At 45.9% G+C, this 26,052-nt stretch overlaps 1 protein-coding gene across 4 annotated transcripts in view; it reads left to right on the top strand.

Annotated features, from left to right (window-relative positions):
- LOC142573280 (heparan-sulfate 6-O-sulfotransferase 3-B-like) overlaps positions 1 to 26,052 on the top strand; it is a 260,976-nt gene that overhangs the window by 148,529 nt on the left and 86,395 nt on the right. Inside the window, exon 4 of one of the 4 annotated variants that reach the window (XM_075682916.1) lies at positions 15,066 to 15,181. The exons of the other annotated variants lie outside the window; for them this stretch is intronic. Coding sequence (XP_075539031.1) covers positions 15,066 to 15,114 — 49 coding nt within the window. The 3' untranslated portion in view covers positions 15,115 to 15,181. Of the gene's footprint in view, positions 1 to 15,065; positions 15,182 to 26,052 lie in introns of those variants that run through there. 4 annotated transcript variants of the gene reach the window in all.

Below are 26,052 nucleotides of genomic sequence, written 5' to 3'. Positions count from 1 at the left end.
TAGAAGCTCTGGGCATTCGTGGCCCAGCTCATCCACAGTTATTTGGCTAACAGAACCCAAGTTCTAAATTTCGGAGGTTCACTTTCACATACTAAATCAGTCACTAAGGGTGTCCCACAAGGCTCACTTTTAGGCCCTTTACTTTTCCTGGTGTACATTAATGATCTTCCTCACTGTTTAACCAGTACTTCATCTATACTATATGCTGACGACACGACTATATTTACTAATAGCAAATGCATTAATACTGTAATAAAACGACTAAATTCTGACCTAAGCAACTTATCTGCGTGCTGCACAAGTAACAAACTTCACATAAACCCTTCGAAAACTCAGTTTATGCTTTTTCATACACATAAACGCGTCATCGCGCCCGCGCCCCCGCTCGTCTTACAAAATCATGTTCTCTCACCTTCACATGAAGTTGTCTTCCTTGGCATCAAACTTGACCCCCAACTTAAGTTTAACTTGCATGCTGACATGGTCTCAAAAAAAATTGCCTTTGGAATAAGAGTACTAATCCTAACGCGCTCGTATTTTCCACAAAACGTTAGAACTTCACTTTATTACGCATTTATTCATTGTCACCTGCAATACTGCATCTCAGTTTGGGGAAAAAAATATAGCTCGCACATAATACATCTACAACATTTACAAAACCAAGCCTTGAGGATCATCAATTTCTCGAGTTACATGTCACATGCAGTACCAATTTTCAGTTCCTTAAAAATACTACCATTACGTTACATGCTCCAGCTCAAATTGGTTTTACTAATATACCGCACACTAAATCATGAAATAATTTTAGATGCATTTAATAACTCTGCTCTTACCAACACTAACAATACGAGGTTTTCCTCTAACAACAATTTTTTACTCCCTCGAATAAACACTAATTATGGAATGTTTACTTCCCTTTTTACGGCCATTAAATACTGGAACAAACTACCACCCCATATTAAAGCCTGCCGCACAACATTAACATTCAGGAGAGATACGAAGAAATATTTACTAACGACACTACTGGCTACTGATTCATTAATATAAGTATATATTGTCTACAAATCTATTTACCAGTTTTCAATGGTTCTGTATTTACCTATTGTATCGACAGCTTTTATTTATTTGTTATTCTATATCTTCCTTTGTCTTCTTTTTTCTTCTTTCTTAGGCATCTTAAATTTTTTGTCGCATAGTCTATATAACGTTTGTACTTTGCGTATTGTAAGCATATATTTGTTTCTAATTATCTGTTACATTAACCTCGTGTTCTTTGACATGTGTCATTCCTATGTGTCCATAACGTGTCCATTACTACATATTTATTTATTCATACGCTGTATCGGTTTCATTTGCTTGTGTTTTGAACTTCAATTATTGTAAGCAACTTTTTGTATTTGTTTATTTTTTCATTAACTTCGTGTTTTCTTACGTCTGTCGCTGCTATGCTGCCATAATGTATTAATTCATGCAATGTTAAATTACTAATAGGAGGTCCCCCTGACAGTTCTTGCAACTACGGGACCTCCTTCTGTACTAATGAATGATGAAATAAATAAAATTGTCCTGCCTGGGAACCTCCCGACTGCTACCCGCTTATCACCCTTTGCACGCTCCATTATAGCTCTTTTGCACCTCCTCATATTTGAATCACCACCGATAAGTACAAGGGCATTCTTCCCTCCCTCCTAACTTCCAGGTTATGCTGCCTCTTATCATTGGCTACGAGCTCATTCCTTGGGGTTAGCTTGTTTCCCTCCTCTCCCCGCGCTCGCTGGCGCCCCTCGGCGACTTTCGCCTGCAGTGCTGCCCGCTTCTCCCGCTCCTCCCTCAGGTCTGCTTTCAGCTCTTTGAACTTGGCTGTCCATTTTCCTTCCAGTTTTTGGACTGCTTCCCTGACCCCTTTGCACAGCCTGCACGTAAAGCTAGACTCCTCCGCGTCTGCTAAGCTCTAGAAACTGGTCTCGTCGAGGTAGCACCAGCGCAGGCACTCGTCACACTGCGCTTGCTCTGCGTCCCCCGCGGCCTTCCCTTTCTTTGGTTTCATCGCTAGGCCTACGTCCTTAGGCTCAACGAGCAAATCCGCGAAATCACTTCGAAGAGCTAGCTGAGATAGTTAAAAAAGCCTATCAAATAGGTCCCGCCTAGCACCTAGGCCTAACGAGGGAAACCGCCAGACCTAGACAAAGCCGGTACGTTTACCACTCTTACCACGAATTCAAAATTTGCGCTCCTGCTCCATGCAAAAGAAAACACTTCAAAAACATCAGCTAATAAAAAGAAAAAAGAGTACTTAGCTACGAACGAAGTCGCTGAAACCTAGACACAGGAGCGTTCGCGGCATCCACCCAACACCTTCGGCGACCTCCTTTGCCTCCGATGACTTCCGACAACACCTACACCGACACTGACAGAAAGTTGATTTAAAATGCCGCCTGGCTGCCACTCCGGCAACTATACTAGCCTGAGAGACTGACACACTCTTTTTGTTGCGGATCACGGAGGCCATGGTTTAAACTGTCGTATTATCCGGATATGTGCACACTGGCTGTTCAAATTGTCTTTCAAAATTTGCATGCAAACCGTTGGGACCGCCGAAAATCTTCGAATTACGCGGGACTTCGAATTAACGAGGTTTTACTGTATATCTGCTCCTCCATTAAACTTTATTAGAGACTACTTGAGTAACTGGTCACAAATGGTGCAAGTTAACAGCCATCTCTCATCAACCAAGCTAATTAACGTAGGAGTCACACGAGGATCAATTTTAGGCCCACTTTTATTTTTGATGTTTATTAATGACCTACCCACTATTCTTGCTAAGACCAAGTGCATACTTACGCTGATGACACGACCATCTTTACATCCAGTGAATCAATTGCCACACTCCAGTCTAACCTTAACACTGACCTAAACAATATTACTTCATGGTTCCAAAATAATTGTCTGCACATTAATCCCACTAAAACTACATTTGTGGTGTTCCATTTCCAACGAAATGCAATCGACATCCCACCTTCAGTCCACATTGGTGATTACGACACACAGGTTTCGAACGAAGCGCAGTTCCTCGGTGTCATCTTAAATACTGAACTAAAATTTCATGGACACGCCCGACCACTTGTGAAAAAGATTGCATTTGGCATCCACATTATCGTTAAGACAAGAACTTATTTTCCACCTCACATTGTATGATCTTTGCATTTTGCTTATATTCATAGCCACCTTTCGTATTGTGTATCGTCATGGGCCAATACGTATTCTACGCATATTGAATGTCTGCAGCGACTTCAAAAACAAGCTATGAGGCTAAAGACTTCCAGCCCATTTGATTTGTCCTGCAGGTCATTGTTTCATAAACATAACATTCTCCCGTTATGACAACTATTCCATCAGAAACTATTCATAATTGCATCTAGGCTCACCACACACGACATCTTTATTGAATGTATTGATCCTAAACACATTACTAACAACAACAGTGCCTGGTTTTGCCTGTGCAATAATCTTCTTTTACCTGCTGCAAGAACGAATTACGGCAAGTTCACAGCCCTCTTCTCTGGCGTGGCAATATGGAATTAATTACCTTTCAAAATAAAATCATCACACAGCGTTCATACATTCTCCGCACGCACCAAGCAATATTTCATTCAGGAATTAACCGACTCATCTTAATGTCTTTATTAACTATCAATATGTATGTCATTTTGCTGTATACCTTTTGTTTTTGTATAAGTAATTAATATTACTGATAGTGAAGCCAGTTTGGTCTATCATGATGGCTGAATTATTTCTGTTAATATTTGTTATTCTGCTGCTTCACACGCTTCCGACTATTTCTCATGTTTATTTTTCTATAATTAGCATTACAAATAACATATGTATCCAATTTTATGTTGTTGATAATCAACTTACCTAATTATTCTTATTGTTCACATGACCGTATTTCTTTGCTGTTTTTGTATACTAACCCTGTTTATGTAGTCATAGGAGGTCTCCCTGGCAGTATTTTCAGAACTGTGGGACCTCCTGCTGTAATACTATTACCATGTAACTTTAACATGACTGTTGCAATAAACTTGACTTGAATCATTGCCATGATTATAAGTTAGATTGCTACCTGTTTCAAAATAGGGAGAAAACTTGTCAGCACTCCTGTAGGCACATCGTACGATGCCATGTGGGGCTGGAGGGTGAATCGTACTCGGAAGATCACTCTCTCACTGCCTGGCTGGCTTGAGTATTCTAAACGTGAAAAAGAGGACAGAATCTTTACAACTAAGCAAACACATAGCTTATTATGTTACTTACTCTGCATTCAGATATGCGCCCTGACTTGAAGCCCATGCTTGGCTTTGTCACTAGAACGACAGGCGTGAATGTGCCCAAAACGCTTGTTGCCTTTTCTTTGGTGGGTTCGCGTTGGGCTTTATCTCGACCAAATCAAGCATGGGCTTGAAGTTAAGGCACTTCTCTGAATGCGGGGGTAAGACATACAAAGTAGCGACACCTAAAGTAACTGGTTTTCCGCTTCTCTAAATTCAGTGATTAGGTTAAAATCCCAGAGTATAAATCCGCAGTTATAGCATCTCCTTTATCATAGCCTCTGCTGAGGCATCTGCTTAAATAGTACCACTTACAATGAAATTTGTCCTTGCAAGCAGTAGAGCACAGCGAAGCTTTATATAATTTGCAAAAGGATTGGCTGCTCAAGAACACGTGAAAGTATGTGGTTTGTGCCCACAAATGATACAAACACGTAATACTGCACGCCAAACACAGGAGTTATGTAAACATACTATTACGATATCATCGAGCGATGCTCAAGGGACAAGCCACCGCGAGAACGACGATAAATGGGGTCTGTGCCCTTGGCCCGAGCGAGTGTCGGCCTGGCGGTATGGCTCCAGTGTAAATAGCCTGTATATAGCCTCTTTCATCTGTGCCTTTCCACACGTAACATTCTGGTGGAGGTCAGTGATCCCCGTCCTCATCACGGAACTCCGTCGCGGTCGGCACATCGAGCTTGTCACCATGCCTCCCGGTGACGAGACTGCCTCTGTACCGGCTTCAGCATGTCCGACTGCTCCAATCATCATGGTTGCCCAACATCGCGACCCTGGTGTGTTCTCTGGCCTGGAGGGAGAGGATGTTGACGAATGGATCAAGCTCTATGAACACGCCAGTGCTAATAACAGGTGGGATCCAACGATCATGCTCGCCAATGTCATCTTTTATCTCGGCGGCACCCCACGCGTGTGGCACCAAACGCATGACGACGAGATAAACAGTTGGGACAATTTCAAAGAAAAGCTCAGGGAACTGTTTGGCGACCCCATTGGGTGACAGGCTGCCGCGAGAAAGGCTCTTGCGTCTCATGTTCAGACATCTGCAGAGCCGTACGTTTCCTACATCCTCGACGTCTTGGCTCTCTGCCGCAAAGCTGACGATACGATGTCTGAGGCAGATAAAGTGTCGCATGTGCTAAAAGACATCGCCGACGATGCTTTCAATTTGCTTGTTTTCGGTCACACCTCGACTATCAACGCCATCATCAAAGAATGCCGTCGCCTTGAACAAGCTAAGAGCCGCCATATCACACATCACATCACGCGGCTACCCAACACTGCTGCTACGTCAACATGTGAGAGTCGACCACATCAGACCACCCCCTGTGACGATGTAACCTGTATTGTTCGCCGCGAGCTCGAAGCCGCCTGTTTGCCAGCTTTCTCCGCGACGCCTCCCGATCCACCAGCAACCACGATTGCGCCGATTCAGGCTATCGTCAGACAGGAATTTGAGAACATGGGTCTCACTTCCGTGTGTTCATCATCTCCACCTACGGTTCCCCAGTTCTCTAGCAGCCGTCCTCGTCCCCGGCAGTCCTTTTCTGCCACATCTCGCCGCAACCCGTCCGAACGGCGTACCCCTGATGTCTGGCCGATCTGCTTCCACTGCTGTCGCATCGGCCATGTCGTTCGTCACTGCCGCAACCGATGGCCACAACCTCCTCGGATATACACCGCCGCTAATTCCCACCCCTTTGGACCTTCTGTTCCCTATGCCACCCGCCATGAACCCATTGCCGCTGATGCTCCTGCCCCGAACCTTCGCTACAGCCGCTCTCCCTCACTTTGACGCCATCAGTCTCGTTCGCCCCATCCCCGTCGCTTCTCTCCATCGCCTATCGCCTCCCGGATACAGCCGGAAAACTAGGCACTGCAGCTTCTGGAGGGGAAGCTGCGTTGTCCACCCTGCCCTCAAATCCTCTGCTCACGTTACACACGAACCAAAACCTTCTTGACGTTGACGTTGATGGCTATCCTGTCACGGCACTCATCGATACAGGTGCGCATCTTTCTATTATGAGTGCTGCCTTCTGACGACGACTGAACAAGCTCCTCACCCCAGTGTCGGCACGCGTCGTCCGCGTTGCGGATGGTGGTACTGTGCCTATCATCGGCATGTATATGGCACGTGTCAGCATCATCAGCTGCCACACTCCTGTCCTCTTCACCATGATTGCTCATTGCCCCCACGACCTCATTCTCGGCCTCGATTTTCTCGCCGCGCATTCTGCTCTTATTGACTGCTCTTCCAGTACCCTTCGCCTTGACTTGCCGATGCTCGCAGAACCTTCTGACGCACCCCACTGCCGCTTACGTCCCCCTGGCTTTCTTCGCCTGCAGCCAAAGTCAATAGCCTACTTTTAACTGTTGTCTTTCCGACCAGTTCCTGATGGTGAGTACCTCGTCACTCCTCTGCCCGACATTCCACTAAGGTATGACGTTACAGTGCCTCACAGTATGCTTAATATTACTGCGAACCACACTCACATGCCTGTCTGTAACTGTGGATTGGCAAAGCAAATTCTACCACAAGGTAATTGCCTTGCCACCGTTGATTGTCTTGGCGACCAATACGTGGCAGCGTTATCGACCGATGATTCTCGCGAGCTCAGCAGGCCCCTCGCGCCAGCCTCGGGTGCCAATCCCAATATAAAGAAAATGGTTGCGACGGACCTGTCCTCGGCACAGGCTGAAGAGCATTGCCAAGTATTATCGTCCTACCGAGATATTTTTGACATCGACGATCGCCCTTTAGGCCAGACGCTAGCGGTCAAGCATTGGATTCTTATTGGCAATGCTACGCCTATTCACCGACGACCGTATTGAGTTTCTGCGTCGGAACGCCGAGTAATTCAAAACGAAGTTAACAAAATGCTCGATAAAAACATCATTGAGCCTTCTTCGAGTCCCTGGGCGTCACCTGTGGTGTTGGTTAAGAAGAAGGACGGCACGTGGCGCTTCTGTGTAGACTACCGTCATCTGAACAACATTACTAAGAAGGACGTCTACCCGCTCTCACGTATAGACGACGTCCTTGACTGCCTGTACGGTTCCAGCTATTTCTCGTCTATTGATCTTCGTTCGGGATACTGGCAGATTGCTGTTGACGATATGCACAGAGAAAAAACCGCGTTCATCACACCTGATGGCCTATACCAATTTAAAGTAATGCCGTTTGGATTATGCAACGCCCCTGCCACCTTAGAGCGTATGATGGACTCCTTGCTCCAAGGTTTGAAATCGCCCACATGCCTGTGCTACCTCGACGACGTCATCATCTTCTCGCCCATGTTCGAGACTCACCTTGAACGTCTCACAACTATACTTGATGTATTTCGAAAGGCGAAGCTGCAACTTAACTCATCCAAATGTCGTTTTGGCCACCGAAAAATTACTCTTCTGGGCCATCTCGTTGACGCTTCCAGTGTACAGCCTGATCCCGACAAAACTCGCGCTGTCAGAGAGTTTCTGGTTCCGAAGACAGCCGCAGACGTTCGAAGTTTTGTAGGGCTATGCTCGTACTTTCGTCGTTTTGTTCCAGATTTTGCGACAGTTGCTAGACCCCTAACTGATCTTTTGAAGAAAGGCGTACAATTCTCGTGGGGCACTGGAGAGGCCGCCACCTTCTCTCGTCTCGTCACTCTTCTAACCTCACCACCCATTCTCGCCCACTTCAACCCTGATGCCCCTACAGAATTGCGTACAGATGCCAGCGGTCATGGCGTAGGTGCCGTCTTAGCCCAGCGTCAGCGTGGCCAGGATCGCGTTATTGCTTATGCAAGCCGCCTCCTAGCACTATCGGAGCGTAACTATTCCGTTACGGAACGAGAATGTCTTGCTGTTGTCTGGGCGGTTGCGTAGTTCCGTCCTTACTTTTACGGTCGCCCTTTTTCCGTAGTCACTGACCATCATGCTCTCTGCTGGCTCTCTTCGCTAAGAGATGCTACAGGCCAGTTTGGTCGAGGGGCTTTGAGGCTACAAGAATTGTATTCCGTGGTCTACAAGTCTGGTCGCCTGCACCAAGACGCTGACAGCTTGTCGCGTTACCCTGTTGACGACCCTGACTCCTCCAATATTACCAGTGCTGCTTGTGTGTTCTTTGTGTCGCAGCTGCTTCATTTCGCTGACGAGCAACGTCGTGACACCTACATCAGAGCACTCATCGACCGTTTTGAACACTTCGGCCGACGCCACTCTACGCCTCTTCGTCCTCTGTGACGGTACTCTGTACTGTCGTAACCTTCATCCGGACGGCTCTGAGTTCCTACTTGTCATACCTAAACACCTCCGCTCAACCGTTCTAGAAGAGCTCCACGACGCACCAATGGCAGGACACCTCGGCGTATCTCGAACCTATGACCGTGTACGTCGCCGTTTTTTCTGGCCGGGCCTTGCCCGTTCCGTACGATGTTACGTTGCCGCTTGCGAACTTTGCCAACAATGCAAGAAGCCTTCCCAGCCCCCCGCTGGTTACCTGCAGCCGCTCGACATCCCTGCTGAACCCTTTCATTGTGTCGGCTTAGACCTTCTCGGCCCATTTCCGGAATCTACATCAGGAAACAAGTGGGTTGTAGTCGTGGCGGACTACGTGACCCGCTACGCCGTAACCCGCGCTCTTCCGACCAGTTGCGCAACTGATGTTGCGGACTTCCTCCTGCATGATATCATTTTGATTCATGGTGCTCCGCGTCAATTGCTAACAGACCGTGGCCGTACGTTCTTAGCCAAAGTAATTGATGACATCATGCATGCCTGCTCAATACAGCATAAATTTACCATCTCCTACTACCCTCAAACGAACGGCCTCTCTGAGCGTTTGAACCGCACCCTTACAGACATGCTATCTAAATACGTTTCAGACGACCACCGTGTCTGGGACCAGGCTCTACCTTACATTACATTTGTGTATAACTCTTCCCTTCTCGAAACTGCTGGCTTTTCGCCTTTTTGCCTCTTGTATGGCCGTGAACTGACGCTACCACTGGACACCGTGCTTTCGTCCACCACAGCTTCAACTAGCGCTTATGCCTGTGATGCTATCGCCCATGCTGACCATGCTCGCCAACTTGCGCACACTCGTCTACAAGTCTCTCAAGGCAAACAAAAGCAATGCTACGACCTCCGTCACCGTGATGTCCATTTTGCTCCTGGCACCCTCGTGTTGCTTTGGTCACCATCGCGTAAAGTTGGCCTTTGTGAAAAACTGCTTTCCTACTACACAGGCCCATATCGCGTACTTGGCCATGTAACCGATGTCACCTACGAAATCGCTCTGGCCACGCCCACTACGTCCTCCGCTGTGACAACCAGTGACATTGTCCACGTCACCCGACTCAAACCCTACAACTCTCCACGCGCCTTGGATATTTAACAGCACTGTGGCAGCACTTTTGCCGCCGGAGGGTAGTATTACGATATCATCGAGCAATGCTCAAGAGACGAGCCGCCGCGAGAATGACGACGAAGTGGGTCTGTGCCCTTGGCGCGGGCGAGTGTCGGCCTGGTGGTGTCTGGCTCCAGTGTAAATACCCTGTATATAGCCTCTTTCATCTGTGTTTTTCCACACGTAACAATACAGAGGAGCAACAAAGCACACGAAAGATCACTTAGCTCTACAGACGGCACTTACTACAAAAGACCTCCACCAGCAGACACAACAAAAGCAATGCGTGGATGGTGCCTACCTCACAACATCAAGCACCACTATCAGAAATGTGTGCCAGAACCACTGAAACCATTGGGACGTTGTTCACAAAATCTGCGGACCACGAGAAGCACTGTACAAGAAAGGTCAAAACGAGTATGAGAAGCAGAACTGAAACACAGGACAAAGGGAGACAGACAAGAACATCGCTTGTCTCTCGCCATTTGATTTGGGTTGCAGTTCAGCTGTTCAAACTCATTTTAGCCATGCACCAATTGGCTCAGTTTAATACTATTTCGGCAAGAAACACCGCCGGCATGCCTTGAGGGGTACCGCCAAAACCATTGTGTGTTTGCATTGTGCATCAGCTCTTCCGTCCCGTGCTAAGCACTCCTTGCCGGCATAAAAGAGAAGAAAGTACAAAAACAAACCGCCGACTTACCTTGAAAAGCATATGCCTGCTGACGACTGGACACCACTGCAGACATGGCGAGAATACGAAATGAAGTGTAGCAGCATCAGTACCACAACTTAAAAGTGGTTCGTTGTGAGAAAGGAAAGGTTGGCGCTATCTTGTCATGTTCTGCAGCCCTTGTGGGAGCACGGCATAGAGGAGCATGGCTCAGTGCCAGCACCGAAACACAAGCTCGCACATGGGCGCATACGCTTGCTTGCTGCGCCATTGCAATGGCTGTGCTTATGGTGATGTATGACAGGCAATGCAACTGTGAGACTAATTGATAATTAAACAGTGATGCTACGTAAAACCTGTTTAAATCATCTAACTTTTCTAACGTCCTTAAACATCATTTTTCATTTAATGCAACATTTATGGCATGCTTCTGGCTCTTTGCGTTCGACGCACGTGGGCTCCTAGTGTCAGAGGCGACGCAATAACTTGTACACGTGAGGTGTGTCACTGTTTTAAAATGTGTGGTGGTGCTTAACGAAAAGCAGAGCCCTTCGTATGATTTTCATGCGCTTTTTTTCTGCTATATATAAGTTAATTGCTGAATATACTGTACCTTGCTTTTCGATTACTTTTCTAAAGTTGGAAACAAAGAAGTCTACAAAACTCAGGATCTGCAACACGAAAGCTTTGGGCACACATACATTCTTCTTTCACTTTGCCCACTGCTTGTGCATTTTATTGTACTTAAAGAATGTACATTTCATGTGCAAACATCCATTTTATAAAGTAGCAACGATTGATTGATGTCCAGCAAAAGAATTAGATGTCTTATGGACATCGATTACATCTGAACTGATGATACAGTGCAATATAGTTGCACCAACTACAGGCACCAACTGCGTAGAATCGTCCAAGTCAAAATCATAGAACAGCGTATACAATGCGAAAGTTTTGGAGGCCGTACAGTGTATGTTTAATGTACAATCATTACGGATTTTCCATGGACATCTAAAACTTCGTGCAATGTATGTCTGAAGTACTGTTTTTGGAGACATTTCATGGACATCCAAAATTTTGTCTGCCTTATGTCTGATGAATGAACTAAGTGGATGTTCAGTGGAAATCCAAGGCTTTGATGCCATTGTGCGTCCCTTAGGTTTATCTGCATGAGACATCCCATATTTTGCTGGATGTTTGGATCAATCCAGTACATCTATTGGATGTTTGTGACTATCTGGGAACTGACACTTTAGACCACAGATTCAACTTTATTAGGACCACAAACAGTCGAAAAGGTAAGATCAGACTGCAAGAATAGAGCTACACCATCACCTCTTTTGTGTGTTCTATCGCAGCTAACAACGGTAAAGCCAGGTAGAGTAACTTAAGCATTGAAAATGTCATGGTGTAACCATGTCTTGTTAACACCGATAATATGAGGAGCATTAGAAGCAGTCAAGGAGCCAAAGTCAGGAAGTTTATGAATTAGTCTTCGGGCATTCCTGTTCATAATTTTAAGGTCATCATGCCGCTTTTTCTGACGCCACTATGTACCATCCGAAGCAGACTTGGGGGAAGTATAAGAAGAATGAGTTGAAGCCGTAATAGGGGCATTAGTTTTGTGATCCCAGTCATAGTGGACATTGTCGGTGAACACATGATCAAACCTTATGTGCACAGCGTAACCATTTTCCTGTGGCAGGTAGTGGCATCCCACAGTTTCCTGCGAAGGGATTGTACACAAGCGGAAAAATCTTCACCAATGCATGTGTCCAAGTTCTTAAGTTTGTGACCATTCCTTAATACTTCAATCTTATCGCGAAAGTCAAGCAACTTAACAATGACCGGATATGTATGACTCTGCTGGAGTATTCCAATTCTGTGACATCTTTCAATCTTGGGACAACTGATCTGTAGTTTTCCGTGAAAATGCAGCAATGCTGTTTAGCAGTAAACTATTGCTTTCTTCAGGTTGTTTAGGAAGTCGAAATGGGGTAAGATTATTTCTGCACAAATGGTTTGCAAGATCATCATTCTTATCAGCATGTTTGTTAACCATGTTACAAGGATGCATGGGAAGACTCAGCAGGGGGAGTGATAATAACACTAGGTTTAGAAGACTGAGAAGATTCAAGAGAAGTCATCTTTGTAACCAGGGCAGTCACCTTGATTTCATTACTCGAAAAAGTTCTTTCCAAAGTGGTCACTTTTGCCAACAGAGAATCAACTGTCTGAGTAAACGATGACATTACAGTCGCCGACCGTTTATTCGGACCTCACGGGGACTGCGGAAATTTCCGAATAAACAGGTGTCCGAAAAAGCAGATTAAGAAAAAATGAAATGAAATCCTTTATTTCCATGCACTTATTCGGGCTCGGCAGTAGGCTTGAAGAAATCGTGAATGCGCCGTTGCACGCTGTTCTGTTTACGCGCAATCAGATAAGCCTGAATCTCGGAGAGGGTCGTACGGTCACTATAGGCGGCTGAAAGCACAGTCACTGCTTGTACACGGTCGTCCACTTCCAATTTGAACACAGCTCCGGGTGGCCGGCGAGGCCGGCGCCGGCGCTCCGCGGAGCGCCGCTCGTGGGCGCCGGGGTAACTAACGCGCCGGCGCACTGGCAGCCACAAGCGTGGCCTCAGCCGCCAGCACACACTAGTGCAGGCGCGCTGTAGCAGACTACGCGGCTGCGGCCATGCTTGTGGCTGCCAGTGCGCCGGCGCGTTAGTTACCCCGGCGCCACGAGCGGCGCTCCGCGGAGCGCCAGCCTCGCCGGCCACCCGGAGCCGTGTTCAAATTGGAAGTGGACGACCGTGTACATGATCCGCATGCGACGGCAGCGTAGCACATGGTGCGTCAACTTTCGACTCGGTCATCGTCCGGCGGTGCAGCAGAAACCTGGCGAATGATCTCGCCGTCGTCGAGTTCTGCGCATGTCAGTACAGCAGTGTCACCACCTGTGAAACTGTCAATGAGACGGTATCCGGAATGGCAATGCAACCACTGCGCAAGTCTCGGCAGAACATTTTCCGCGTCGGTAGGGAGCACATCGGAAGGCGACAAATCTTAGGCCTCCCGGCACCCGCTTGCCGGCATTCCGCAGCGCAGCCTGCGCGGGCACTGTCGGCGCCATTAGAGACTTGATGCGATGTTTCTGTATGCCGCGTTGGATCACCGAAACCTCGACTCAGCACACAAAGCAAACACCACCGTGCCGACACCAGTCACACAAACGAAAAAACGCGGCCTGCTCGCAGGGTCGTGCGCGAAGAAACAAGTCAGCTGCTGGATTGTCTTGACATGGCTTAATAAGCTGAAACCGGAACTGCTGCAGAGCCACTCTATCGAACCAGGCAGAAACGATGATGATGAGCGGGGATTTCCAGTAGCGCCACTTCGTGGGGCAGCAAGGAAGCTCCGTTCAAAACAAAAATGGCGTTCAGCAAGTCGAACCATGCACCGGTCAGAGTCGGTGCACGGTGCTCTCGACCAAGTTGGTTCAAGGAGAGTCTGAAAAATCAGACGAGAGGTTGCAAGGTGTCGGAATATTCGGCAGTTGTTATACATTATGGTCTATGGTCTATGGTCCGAATTTTTGGAGTCCGGAAAATCGGTCGGCGACTGTAGATTGAAAATCTACCGCGGCATCTGTGTTAGGCGACAAGGATTCGAAAGCAGCAGTCTGAGACTCTAAGTTTTGAAACCGAGAACTGACAGTCTGACGAAGAGCAGAGATGTCAAGAGCCATTTTTTCCTCTCCTGAAAGCAGTTTATTAAACATTTTGGCAACCAAGGGTTCATCATTGTTATTTTCAGAAGTTTCATCAAAGCAACACTTAACCGGCTAATTGGGTAGCTGGTCCGGTTCCTTGTGAATTATTCTTGGGGCCAGAGTTCAGTTCAACATCTCCGCTTAAAGATAGACTATTCGCACAATACATAAGTTGAGCATACAAAGACGAAAACAAAGCTGTGATGGTGTGGGTGTGGAAACCGCAGCAAAATGCGATCATCGGAATGAAAAGAATGTGCATTTTCAAGATAGCATACCTGCATGAAAAATAGGCAACGGTTGAACATTGTGCATGTGCTGCTGTCCTGATGCCCACTGAAGATCCGAGGCACCGGTGCTGCTTTTCTAGCTTCAACCGTTGACATCACAGGCGAAGAATCCAATATGATTGGTGGATCCAACGAGATGATGAAGGCGCTATGCTGCGTAGGGGCCAGAAATGTGATAGCAGATAAGCCAGAACTATCATCCACGTGGGAGACAGCAGTCCACGCACAAGTTGGTCGGGCCCCATTCGAGCATGTGCGAGACAGGTGACATAATGGTGGCCAGTGGTGCATCAAAGGGGCAGGGCACATAGAACTTAGGGACGAGTACAGTGATGAAAGCCAGACACTGCATAAAAAATAGGCAACGATTGAACATTGTGCGTGCACTGCTGTTGCGACGCCCACTCAACAAACTAATCTATGGTGTTTATTGTTGTTTATTTATGACATCACTTGGTAGCCTGTTTAACAACTCGACAGGTGACGGGGAAAATAAATACCTAATTACTCGTGTAAGGCCTGCCCTTGTATAAGGCCTGCACCCCCACATTGGAGACTCACATGTATATGTACGCACGTGCATGTCCTTCAAGATTGGAATGGTTCCACTGCAATCTCGGAGGCCATTTGCGTGCTGGTTGATTGCCGCGAGCCACTACTAGTGGACACCAGATCTACTGTCCTGCTGTCAACGGCATCATCATTGTCACGGTATCCCGCAGGATCGCGATCTCGGAAAGTAGATGGCATAGATCCAGCATGCTTCAACTGTGTTGGCTAGACTGAGATGCATATTTTAGCAGGTTTGGCCGCATCGTTAAGTTGGCATCATTTCACAAAGTGATCGCATAGATTTTAAATGCCTAGCATGCGGTTTTATTCATTGTCAAGAACTTCAAGGTAACAGGAATCTTAAACAGTAATGGATGGCATGAAAGAAAACCAGTTTTGGGAGGGCACTAGAGGGAAAATAGAGGGATTCCGGATCAAGCTACAGAACAGGTATTTGGCTTTAACTCAGGAAGAGGACCTTAGTGTTGAAGCAATCAACAACAATCTTATGAACATCATTAAGGAGTGTGCAATAGAAGTCGGTGGTAACTTCGTTAGACAGGATACCGGTAAGCCACCGCAGGAGATGAAAGATCTGATTAAGAAACGCCAATGTACAAAAGCCTCTAACCCTACAGCTAAATAGAACTGGCAAAATTTTCCGAGTTAGTCAACAAGCGTAAGACAGCCGACATAAGAAAATATAATATGGATAGAATTGAACATGCTCTCAGGAACGGAGGAAGCCTAAAAGGAGTGAAGAAGAAACTAGGAATAGGCAAGAATCAGATGTACGCGTTAAGAGACAAAGCTGGCAATATCATTACTAATATGGATGAGATAGTTCAAGGGGCTGAGGAGTTCCATAGAGATTTATACAGTACCAGTGGCACCCACGATGATAATGGAAGAGAGAATAGTCTAGAGGAATTTGAAATCCCACAAGTAACGCTGGAAGAAGTCAAGAAAGCCTAAGGAGCTATGCGAAGGGGCAAGGCAGCTGGGGAAGATCAGGTAACAGCAGATCTGTTGAAGGATGGTGCGCAGATTGTTCTAAAAAAACTGTCTACCCTATATACGCAATGCCTGATGACTTCGAGCGTACCGAAATCTTGAAAGAATGCTAACATAATTCTAATCTATAAGAAAGGGGACGCCAAAGACTTGAAAAATTATAGACCGATCAGCTTACTGTTCGTTGCCTACAAAATTGCAATGCATACTCACAGACCTGGAGGGGCAAAGCAGAAGAGTGGGTCTAAAAATTAATCTGCAGAAAACTAAAGTAATGTTTAACAGTCTCGGAAGAGAACAGCAATTTACAATAGGCAACCAGGCACTGGAAGTGGTAAAGGAATACATCTACTTAGGACAGGTAGTGACCGCGAATCCGGATCATGAGATGAAATAATCAGAAGAATAAGAATGGGCTGGGGTGTGTTTGGCAGACATTCTCAGATCATGAACAACAGGTTGCCATTATTCCTCAAGAAAAAAAGTGTATAATAGCTGTGTCTTACCAGTACTCACGTACGGGGCAGAAACCTGGAGGCTTACGAAAAGGGTTCTACTTAAATTGAGGACGACGCAACAAGCTACGGAAAGAAGAATGATGGGTGTAACGTTAAGGGTTAAGAAAAAAGCAGATTGGGTGAGGGAACAAACGCGAGTTAATGACCTCTTAGTTGAAATGAAGAAAAAGAAATGGGCATGGGCAGGACATGTAATGAGGAGGGAAGATAACCGATGGTCATTGAGGGTTACGGACTGGATTCCAAGGGAAGGGAAGCGTAGCAGGGGGCGGCAGAAAGTTAAGTGGGCGGATGAGATTAAGAAGTTTGCAGGGCCAACATGGCCACGATTAGTACATGACCGAGGTGGTTGGAGAAGTATGGGAGAGGCCTTTGCCCTGCAGTGGGTGCAACCAAGATGATGATGATGATGAATGTTGTCATGAAGGAAGGACAGCTGCTCGACATGTTTAGGGAGCAATGACATGTCACATGTCACTGCATGTCACAGTTCCTTCAGACACCGAAAAGAGGTGCTCACTGCACACCAAATGATGGAAAACACGACATAACAGAAAACTAAAGATACAAATTGCAGAGCTCGTCCAAGAAGCTAATGAATATGCTCAAGCACTAGATAACAAATTGGCTTCAATTCTGTGCTTCCATCTGGGGAACTTTGCACACGAAGAAAACGTGGGCAATATTATGCAGTGTGTTAGATCCGACTAACATCCCAACAGCCACAAACAAAATTCTCCAACATATAGAGAACGAATTTGGGGGAGCCTACGAAACACAAATTGCTCAACTCAAAGATTTATCTTCACCCCAAAGAGGGACCTGTCAAGGAAAGGACATATCTCAAATACGACGCCCCAGAGAAACCAGAACTCGGCAGCCCCATAACTGTAGCCGAAGTGCATGCAGCTGTGCAATCTTTCAAAAAGAATGCGGTCTCTGGCAGGGGCCCAATTGCGAATGCAATGGTTCACAATCTGAACTATGAAACTCTATTCCAACACACGGACTTCCTCAATTAAAATATTGGGCCATTGGAGAAGTACCGCATGAATTGAAAAAAAAAAAAAAAACGGAAATCATATCAATGCCGAAACCTGGAAAGACCAAGTACCTAGAAAACTTCAGACCCATACCTCTGACTTCATGCATGGGTAAACTTTTGCAAACAGTTATTAAAACACGATTAGGCTCCTACAGTGAGACGCACCACCCCTTCTGCGTTGGGCTTTAGACACTGCACATAGCAGCACAGGTCAGTTATACAAACACAATTGGGCTCGTATGTTCAGACACACCGACCTTTCCCCAATTCATTGTTGGGTTTTAGACCACACGTAGCAGCCCAGGTTGCCTTTCTGCTGCTAAAGGAGGAATCGCTAAACTCCCCAAACGGGAGCACAGACAGGCTCATCCTAGCCTTGGACATCAAAAGAGCTTATGGCACCATATCCCACGGAACAATACTCAAGGAAATATGCAATGTTGGATGTGGAGAAAGAAATGTACAATTACATAACCTCTTTTCTAACAAACTGAATGGTGACAGTCAGCACCAGCTCAGTCTGATCTATGTCAGTATGCAACTGCAGAGTCCCAAAAGGTTCAATCCTATCCCCACTAGTATTTAGCATAGGGATGCGGGAGCTCTTGCTCTATCGCTAGAGGAGGAACCCGAGCTGGGTCAAGCAACATATGTGAACAACATAACATTATGGGCCTCCAAAAGTTCCATTGGCAAAAAGCAAGATATCCTGCAGAGAGCGATCGACAAGGTAGAATATTTTTCAAAAAATGCAGGCATGCGATACACACTTTAAAAAATCTGAATTTCTCAGATTAAAAGCCAAATATTCCAGAAGCCACGGACTGCCCCCAAATACACCAAGTTCTATGGCCAAGCCATCAAAGAAGTGCAAATGTTAGGAATCCTCAGCCTGTGGATACAAAACAACAGAGTAGATCACACGATTGAAACACTTGGAAACACGACCACGAACATAGTACTCATGATACATAGAGTCACGCAACAAAGGCAAAGCTTTGGGGAGGAAGAGGCCATACGCCTTGCACAGGTCTTTGGGATCAGCAAAATAATATAGTCTCCCATTTCAAAAACTAACCAATACCGAAACATCTATAATTAAACACAATGGCATGAGCAGCATACTAAATGACAATTTCACTACCCACCAACTCTAGCACTAAAAAAGTTGAGGCGCTAAGATTGTGCAACACCTATGGAAAACTAGCATCTGCTGTGCTAATATCTCAAAGAGAAAGGTTAAATTCTATGGACCAAGGTACGCTCTACTCCAGCAGGTTGGTTACCCCTTAAGACTGACGTGTACAAAATAGGAGGTATTTTTATTACCTAACAACATTAGTACCCAAATCATCACATCCCCCATCCCCAATCATATGAGTGCAAAGTATCACCCAGGGAGACGACAAGCCAGACCCCGCATGCTTCAAGAAGAGAAGAGAGAAAAGGATGCATATCTCGCAGTGGGCGCGGCGAGAGCTTAGGAACCATGTGCCTAAAGAATCCGTTTTTGTTCCTAATACAGGCCCTGATTTGCATCACCTACAGCAATGCAGCCGCAGCTACAGAGTCCGATCCAGCTGCATGGAAACTGACGGAATTGCGCGGCCACCAGCACAATACATCGACAGGCTTTTCTGCTGACGACACGCCGGGCCTGCGCAGCTGGACGACGCACTTGGACCGGCACCGAGCGCCACCATCCGCTACGTCACAGCTATCGGATGGTATAAAAACAACGCAAGAGCGGCAATTGACCAGTGGGCGCGGCGAGAGCTTAGGAACCATGTGCCTAAAGAATCCGTTTTTGTTCCTAATACAGGCCCTGATTTGCATCACCTACAGCGATGCAGCCGCAGCTACAGAGTCCGATCCAGCTGCATGGAAACTGACGGAATTGCGCGGCCACCAGCGCAATACATCGACAGGCTTTTCTGCTGACGACACGCCGGGCCTGCGCAGCTGGACGACGCACTTGGACCGGCACCGAGCGCCACCATCCGCTACGTCACAGCTATCGGATGGTATAAAAACAACGCAAGAGCGGCAATCGACCAGTGGGCGCGGCGAGAGCTTAGGAACCATGTGCCTAAAGAATCCGTTTTTGTTCCTAATACAGGTGAGAGACTACCGCCATGATTCTGGCTATAGTAGTGACGATGTGTGTCTTTTGCTCTTGCCGTGCCCACGGCCGTTTATAGATGCGTTAATTAATGTGTACCATTGTTTTGTGGACTTACTAGCTTCCTGCGGGGACGTTGAATTGCATCCAGGCCCCTCTACCGAAATCATGCTGCAAAAAATTATGGACGACTTGCGAGAACTTAAAGAAGGTGTGGCCATATCAAACCGGCGTCTAGATGAAAGTAATGATAAGTTAGCCTCCATTGACCGAAAAGTAGAGGATATTTCGGCTACTGTTAAGACCTACACAGTCAAGGTAGACGACCTGCAGAAAACCGTTGATAGCCTACTGTTAAAAGTAGATGACCTCGAAAACCGAAGCCGAAGGAATAATTTAATACTGTATGGTCTACCTGAACCGAAGGAAGAAGCACACCAATCTTTGGAACGAGAGGTTTCGACAAAAATCATTGACAGCGTACTAAATGTTCCAAATGTTTCAATTGAGCGAGCTCATCGAATAGGGAAGCCTAGGGACGACAAATTCCGCCCCGTAATATTCAGGCTAGTAGACTACCGAGACAAATTAAAAATACTGAAAGAGTGTAAAGCTTTCAAGAACACTCCATACAGCATCTCAGAGGACTTCTCTCCTAGAGTCCAATCAATAAGAAAAAAGCTTTGGACCTGGATAAAAGAGAACCGAGACAGAGGCGACAAAGTATTTCTATCCTTCGACAAGGTTAGAATCAATGGCAATACATTCAGATGGGACGAGGCACTGGACAGGGCAGTTCCCTCAGCAGCAAATTGACATAGCCGGTCTAATTCCAGTCAAAAACAGCACGAAAGTAAGACTAAAGCACATTTGTTAGAGTTACCCCACGTCTTCAGTCCGCTAACTGTTTTAAATGTTAACGCCCGGAGCGTTGTGAACAAGTCTGATGACCTTGAGAGCCTACTTCTTAGTTACAATCCTGACATCACGCTTCTAACAGAAACATGGCTTCATGATGCTATCCCTGATTCTGACATAATACCCAGCTCGTACAACATAATTCGCCACGACCGTGGCTCGAGAGGGGGTGGTGTCGCGACCATAATAAAAAATGGCATCCCATTCACATCCATTCCGCACAATACTTCTGCTGAAATGGTTTGGATTGTAGTGCCGTCTTTCAAATGTAAGGTTCTTATTGGTGTAGTATACAGGCCTCCGAATGCAGATATCTCAATTTTGGAATCGCTGCATGATTTTCTTTACGTCCACAGTAAACACTATACTCATATCATCTTATGCGGGGACTTTAATCTACCGATGATAAACTGGGACGATCTCTGTGTTCGGCATTCTTGTCAACATGCTGAAATGCTGCTCGATTTGGCGTTTTCTTTTAATCTAAAACAAGTAGTAGGAACACCTACACGTGTTACTTCAAGCTCAAAAACTATCCTCGACCTTGTTCTTATATCTGAAGCAGTCAGTGAAACAGGATTTACTGTAGAAGTTTTACCAGGCATATCAGATCATGAAGCGATTCTGCTTAAAAGCAATCTACAGCAAAATATTATCCGTTGTCAAGACAAAGAAGTCTTGGATTTTGGGAGAGCTGCTGATGAAAGTCTAATCGACTACTTAGAGCAAGATTTCGACATTTTTCTTAAAAAATCAAATCAAGGTGTAACCTGTGTCAATGATTTATGGATGCATTTTAAGGACGCAGTGCGGGAATGTATGTACAGGTACATTCCAACAAAGCGCAAGAGAATGGCCCGCAATAACCCTTGGATCACTCGGGACATACTGCAGCTAAAGCGCCGCTTAAAACGCTTGTCACGCCCCAATAGTTGTGTCGATCGTTCTGTGCTACCGTCAATGCGTACCGAACTTAGGAAAAAAATAAAAGACTCAAAGTACCATTTTTTCAATGTTAAACTACACAATTTTTTATCTAACTCCCCAAGACAGTTTTGGATGCACATAACCGAGAAAAAGAACCCGGCCACCAAAATCAGATTGAATGATACCGAGACCAGTGACAACGAGAATATTGCGGAAGCGTTCAACGAGTACTTTGCTTCGGTATTTCTACGCAGTACTGAAGACGATAGCCTAGAATTCTCAGCTTCTGGCTGCGAACTTCCAGACCTTTTTATTTCCGAAGAAGGTATTCTTTCGTCCCTATTAAACATAGAGATAAAGAAATCTGCTGGTCCTGATGACATACCAAATAATTTTCTTTTTAGATATGCGGAGTGGTGCGCAAAGTATCTGTACATAATATTTAACGAAAGTCTAAAGCAAGGTGTCCTTCCTAACGATTGGAAAGCAGCAAAGATAATTCCCATCCATAAGTCCGGAGATAAACTCAGTATTACTAATTACAGACCCGTCTCGCTTCTCTGCACCGCTAGTAAGGTGATGGAGCACTATGTTTTTAAGCACCTGAGCACCTTTCTGGAAAACAATAATTTCTTTTCGGAAAAACAGCATGGATTTCGGCGTGACCTATCTACAGTTACTCAGCTTCTACATATTACCAATGAAGTCATGGCAGCGCTGGACTGCGGCGGGCAAATAGATGTGCTTTTCCTTGATTTTCAGAAAGCATTTGACCGTGTTTGTCACCAAAGGCTAAAGCTCAAGCTACAATGTGCGCTGAAAAATGAACAAATTCTTCGCTGGCTTGACTCTTATTTAACTAATCGAACACAATATGTCCGTATAGGAAACTCATTTTCTTCGCCTGCTCCCGTACTTTCCGGTGTACCGCAAGGTTCAGTACTTGGACCTCTTCTCTTTTTGATTTATCTGAATGACTTGTCCTTTGATTCCCCGGTACGATGCCGGTTCTTCGCTGATGATTGTATTGTGTACCACAACATTCAATCACCCCATGATCAGACTGCTATACAGGATTACCTTAATGCAATCGATAATTGGTGTCAATCCTGGCGTATGAACTTAAATGCCTCAAAATGTACTCAAATGATGATTACAAGAAAGAAAGCACCATCAATTTGTACATATAAAATCAATAATGTAGCAATTAGGACAGTTGACAAATTTAAGTATCTGGGTGTAGTCATTGACTCGAAGTTAACCTGGAACGCTCATGTCCAATACGTCGTTTCGGCGTCGCTAAGGAAGCTATGGATAATTAAACACCGGCTCAAACATTGCACTAGTAGGACTAAACTCGCTGCCTACACGACACTCATTAGACCACTGCTTGAATATGCCGATGCTGTCTGGGATCCCCACACAAAGACCGGTGTCAACAACATTGAAAGCGTGCAAAAGAAAGCCCTTAGATTTATTTATAATATTTATAATAGACGAGTCTCGATCACTGATCTCAGAACACGGTCTGGCCTCCCATCGCTAGAATTTCGGCGTAGACTGCATCGCCTACAAACTTTGTTTAATATAGTTAATAAACAAACAAAAATGGATCCCGACATATACATCAATTTTAATAAAACAAGAGCAACCAAACGCAAGCACAGCAAAACGATTGTGATGCCACCGACTAAAACTACTGCTTATCGCTTCTCGTTTTTTCCTCGAACTATAGCAGAGTGGAATGCTCTACCGCAAGAAGTCGCTTGTATGTCCTCGGTTGAATCATTTGTGTCTGCCGTACAATCTTTGCAATGAAGCGTGTTCGTTTTAGAATCACCATTTTCCTCTTTATGTAAATTTTGTACATGCTGCCTTTCCCGATGCAATAGTCTGTATATTTAAGCATTTTTTTATGGTTCCTTGTAACCCATGTTTTTGTTATTTTGACTTGCAGTGCCGACTTTGTATACACTCACTCCTGCCTGGACTGCCAAGAGGCAGTTGGCAGTATCTAATAAATAAAATAAATAAATAAATAAAGGCAGGGAGGTTAACCAGAGGCAGTTCTGGTTGGCTACCCTGCATGGGGGGAAAGGTGAAGGGGGATAAAAAGAGATAGAGAGCGGAAGGGGGGAGACAGAGAGAAATAGAGACGAGCACGAACAAACCACGTACGCTACAGAGCGGTAGGGGGTGGCGTTCTTACAGTCTATCGTGAAGCCCCTCAGACAGCAGGAACCTTAACAAATGTGAGTAAGGCCTTCAGTGTGGATGTTCTGTGGGAGTACTGACCTAAAGCTTTGAGTTCTGAAAGTGGACAATTGTCCAACTGGTCCAGTACTCTGCACAGCACTTATCTCTGGGCACTATATCGCGGCAGACACAGATAATATGTGCGAGCATCTCATCGATGTTGTGTGTGGTGCACATAGGGCTGTTGGCCATTCCAATAAGGAAAGCATATGAGTTCGCATATGAGTTCATTGAATGCAACGCCCTAGCCGCAGACAGTACAGCATGGTCTGTTCACGTTGTGGTAACGCTGGGGGTAGGTGCATCCGTATGTCCGGAGACAACGAACGCAAACGACACATGATGAAAGCGTTCGAGTCCCGCAGAGGCAAAGTACATTCACGGGACATCAATTGCAGCCCAGCCGCAGCATCTGTTCGCGAAAGCGGTATCAAGACACATTGACCACTTTCATGGGCAGATCGGGCGACTTCGTCAGCGTGGTCATTCCTGTTGATGCTGCAATGTCCTGGAAGCCATTGAAAGATTATGTTGTGTCCCTTGTCATGGCTGCGATGATACATGCGTTGAATTTCTGAGGCCATTTGTTCATTGGGTCCGTGGCGCATTGGGCTTTGTGGGCACTGAAGGGCTGCCTTGGAGTCACTAAAGACTGTCCATTGTTGTAGTGGTTCCTGATTAATGAAATCAAGTGCAGCACAAAGTGCCGCAAGTTCAGCACCCTTCAATGTGGTCACACATGAAGTTTTTAACTTGATTTCTTCAGATTTTGCCAGGATGATGACTCCAGCAGCTGAGCTGTTCAGCTTTACCGAACCATCTGTGTAGACATTTTGCTGGAATCTGTGTACGTTGTGAATGCGTTCCAAAGTTACTTGTTTCAAAGCTTGCAATGGCGCTCCAGCTTTCTTTCTGATTCCTGGAATTGTCAATTGCACTTGCAGCCGGTACAGACACCACAATGGGTCTGATAATCGTGTAGCATGCGTAAATTCTGGTGCCAAGTAGGACTGATGTCTTACAACACTTTCGGCAAAAGTTGGATGTGGCCTCTTTGCTGGCAAGCAAGCAAGATGGTATGAGGGAAACCGAGTCAGGTGTCGGATGTGGGGTCTCAGGACATCTGAATCTATATAGACTATCAAAGGAGTGTCTCTGGCAATGGCCACTGTCGCCATCAGTGACATAGTTTTGGGGAAACAGAGACAAATTCTGAGTGCTTGTGCTTGTGCACTCTGAAGTTTGCAGATATTTGTAGTGCAAGTATTTCCTAGTACAGGTAAGCTGGTACCGCAGAAAGCCCAAAAAACAGTGCTTTATATAGTTGCAATATTGAGGGTATTGTTGCACCCCAGGACTTCCCACCGATAAATGCAAAAAGGTCCACGATGGCAGCCAAACGCTTTGTCATGTACGAGACTTGAGGGCTCCAAGACAAGTCCCTATCAATGATGACGCCAAGAAAGCGGTGTGTTCGTCTGTATTGTACAGTTTGGTCATTAATCCGCAAAGCACACGGGGCCATCGCTTTGCGAGTAAAAGCAGCGAGTGCACATTTCTCAAAGGAAAGCTCCACGCCTTGCCTTCTTAGGTATGTTGACACGGCCGTTGAAGCCTTCTGAAGTCGTGCACGGACTTGTACACGTGTCACTCCTGATGCCCATATGTAAATGTCGCCTGCATATACGGAGAGCTGAACAGTTTGCGGTAACGAATCAGTGACACCAATGAGCACCAGGTTGAACAGGTTGAACTCCGCGCTTGCGGTACACCGCGACTGCTATAGCTAGACGTTGGTCTGTCTTCAGTCAAAATAAAGAAAGATTTTCCTTTCAAGTAGCTGTGTATCCAGCGAAAGGCGTGTCCACCAATCTCTACAGCTTCTAAGGCGTCCAGAATCGCATGATGATGGCCATTGTTGTATGCACCTTTAACATCAAGGAATAAGGCTGCAGTGATTCGCTTCAGATGTTTCTTGTGCTGTACATATGTTACAAGGTCAATAACGCTATCTGTTGACGAGCGTCTGCGTCGAAAGCCAGCGATTACTTCTGAATAGACGTTGTGAAATTCCAAGTAACATTCTAACCGTGTAAGGATCATTCTCTCCATTACCTTGCTGACACAGCTGGCCAGTGCTATCGGAGGGTAAGGTACGAATTCCAATGGAGATTTGCCAGGCTTGAGGAGTAAAACAAGGCAACTGGATTTCCATGGGGTAGGGACCA

The sequence above is a fragment of the Dermacentor variabilis genome, chromosome 2 (genome assembly GCF_050947875.1).
Source record: "Dermacentor variabilis isolate Ectoservices chromosome 2, ASM5094787v1, whole genome shotgun sequence".
NCBI lineage: Eukaryota > Metazoa > Arthropoda > Arachnida > Ixodida > Ixodidae > Dermacentor > Dermacentor variabilis.
This window is presented reverse-complemented; position numbering and strand designations above follow the sequence as displayed.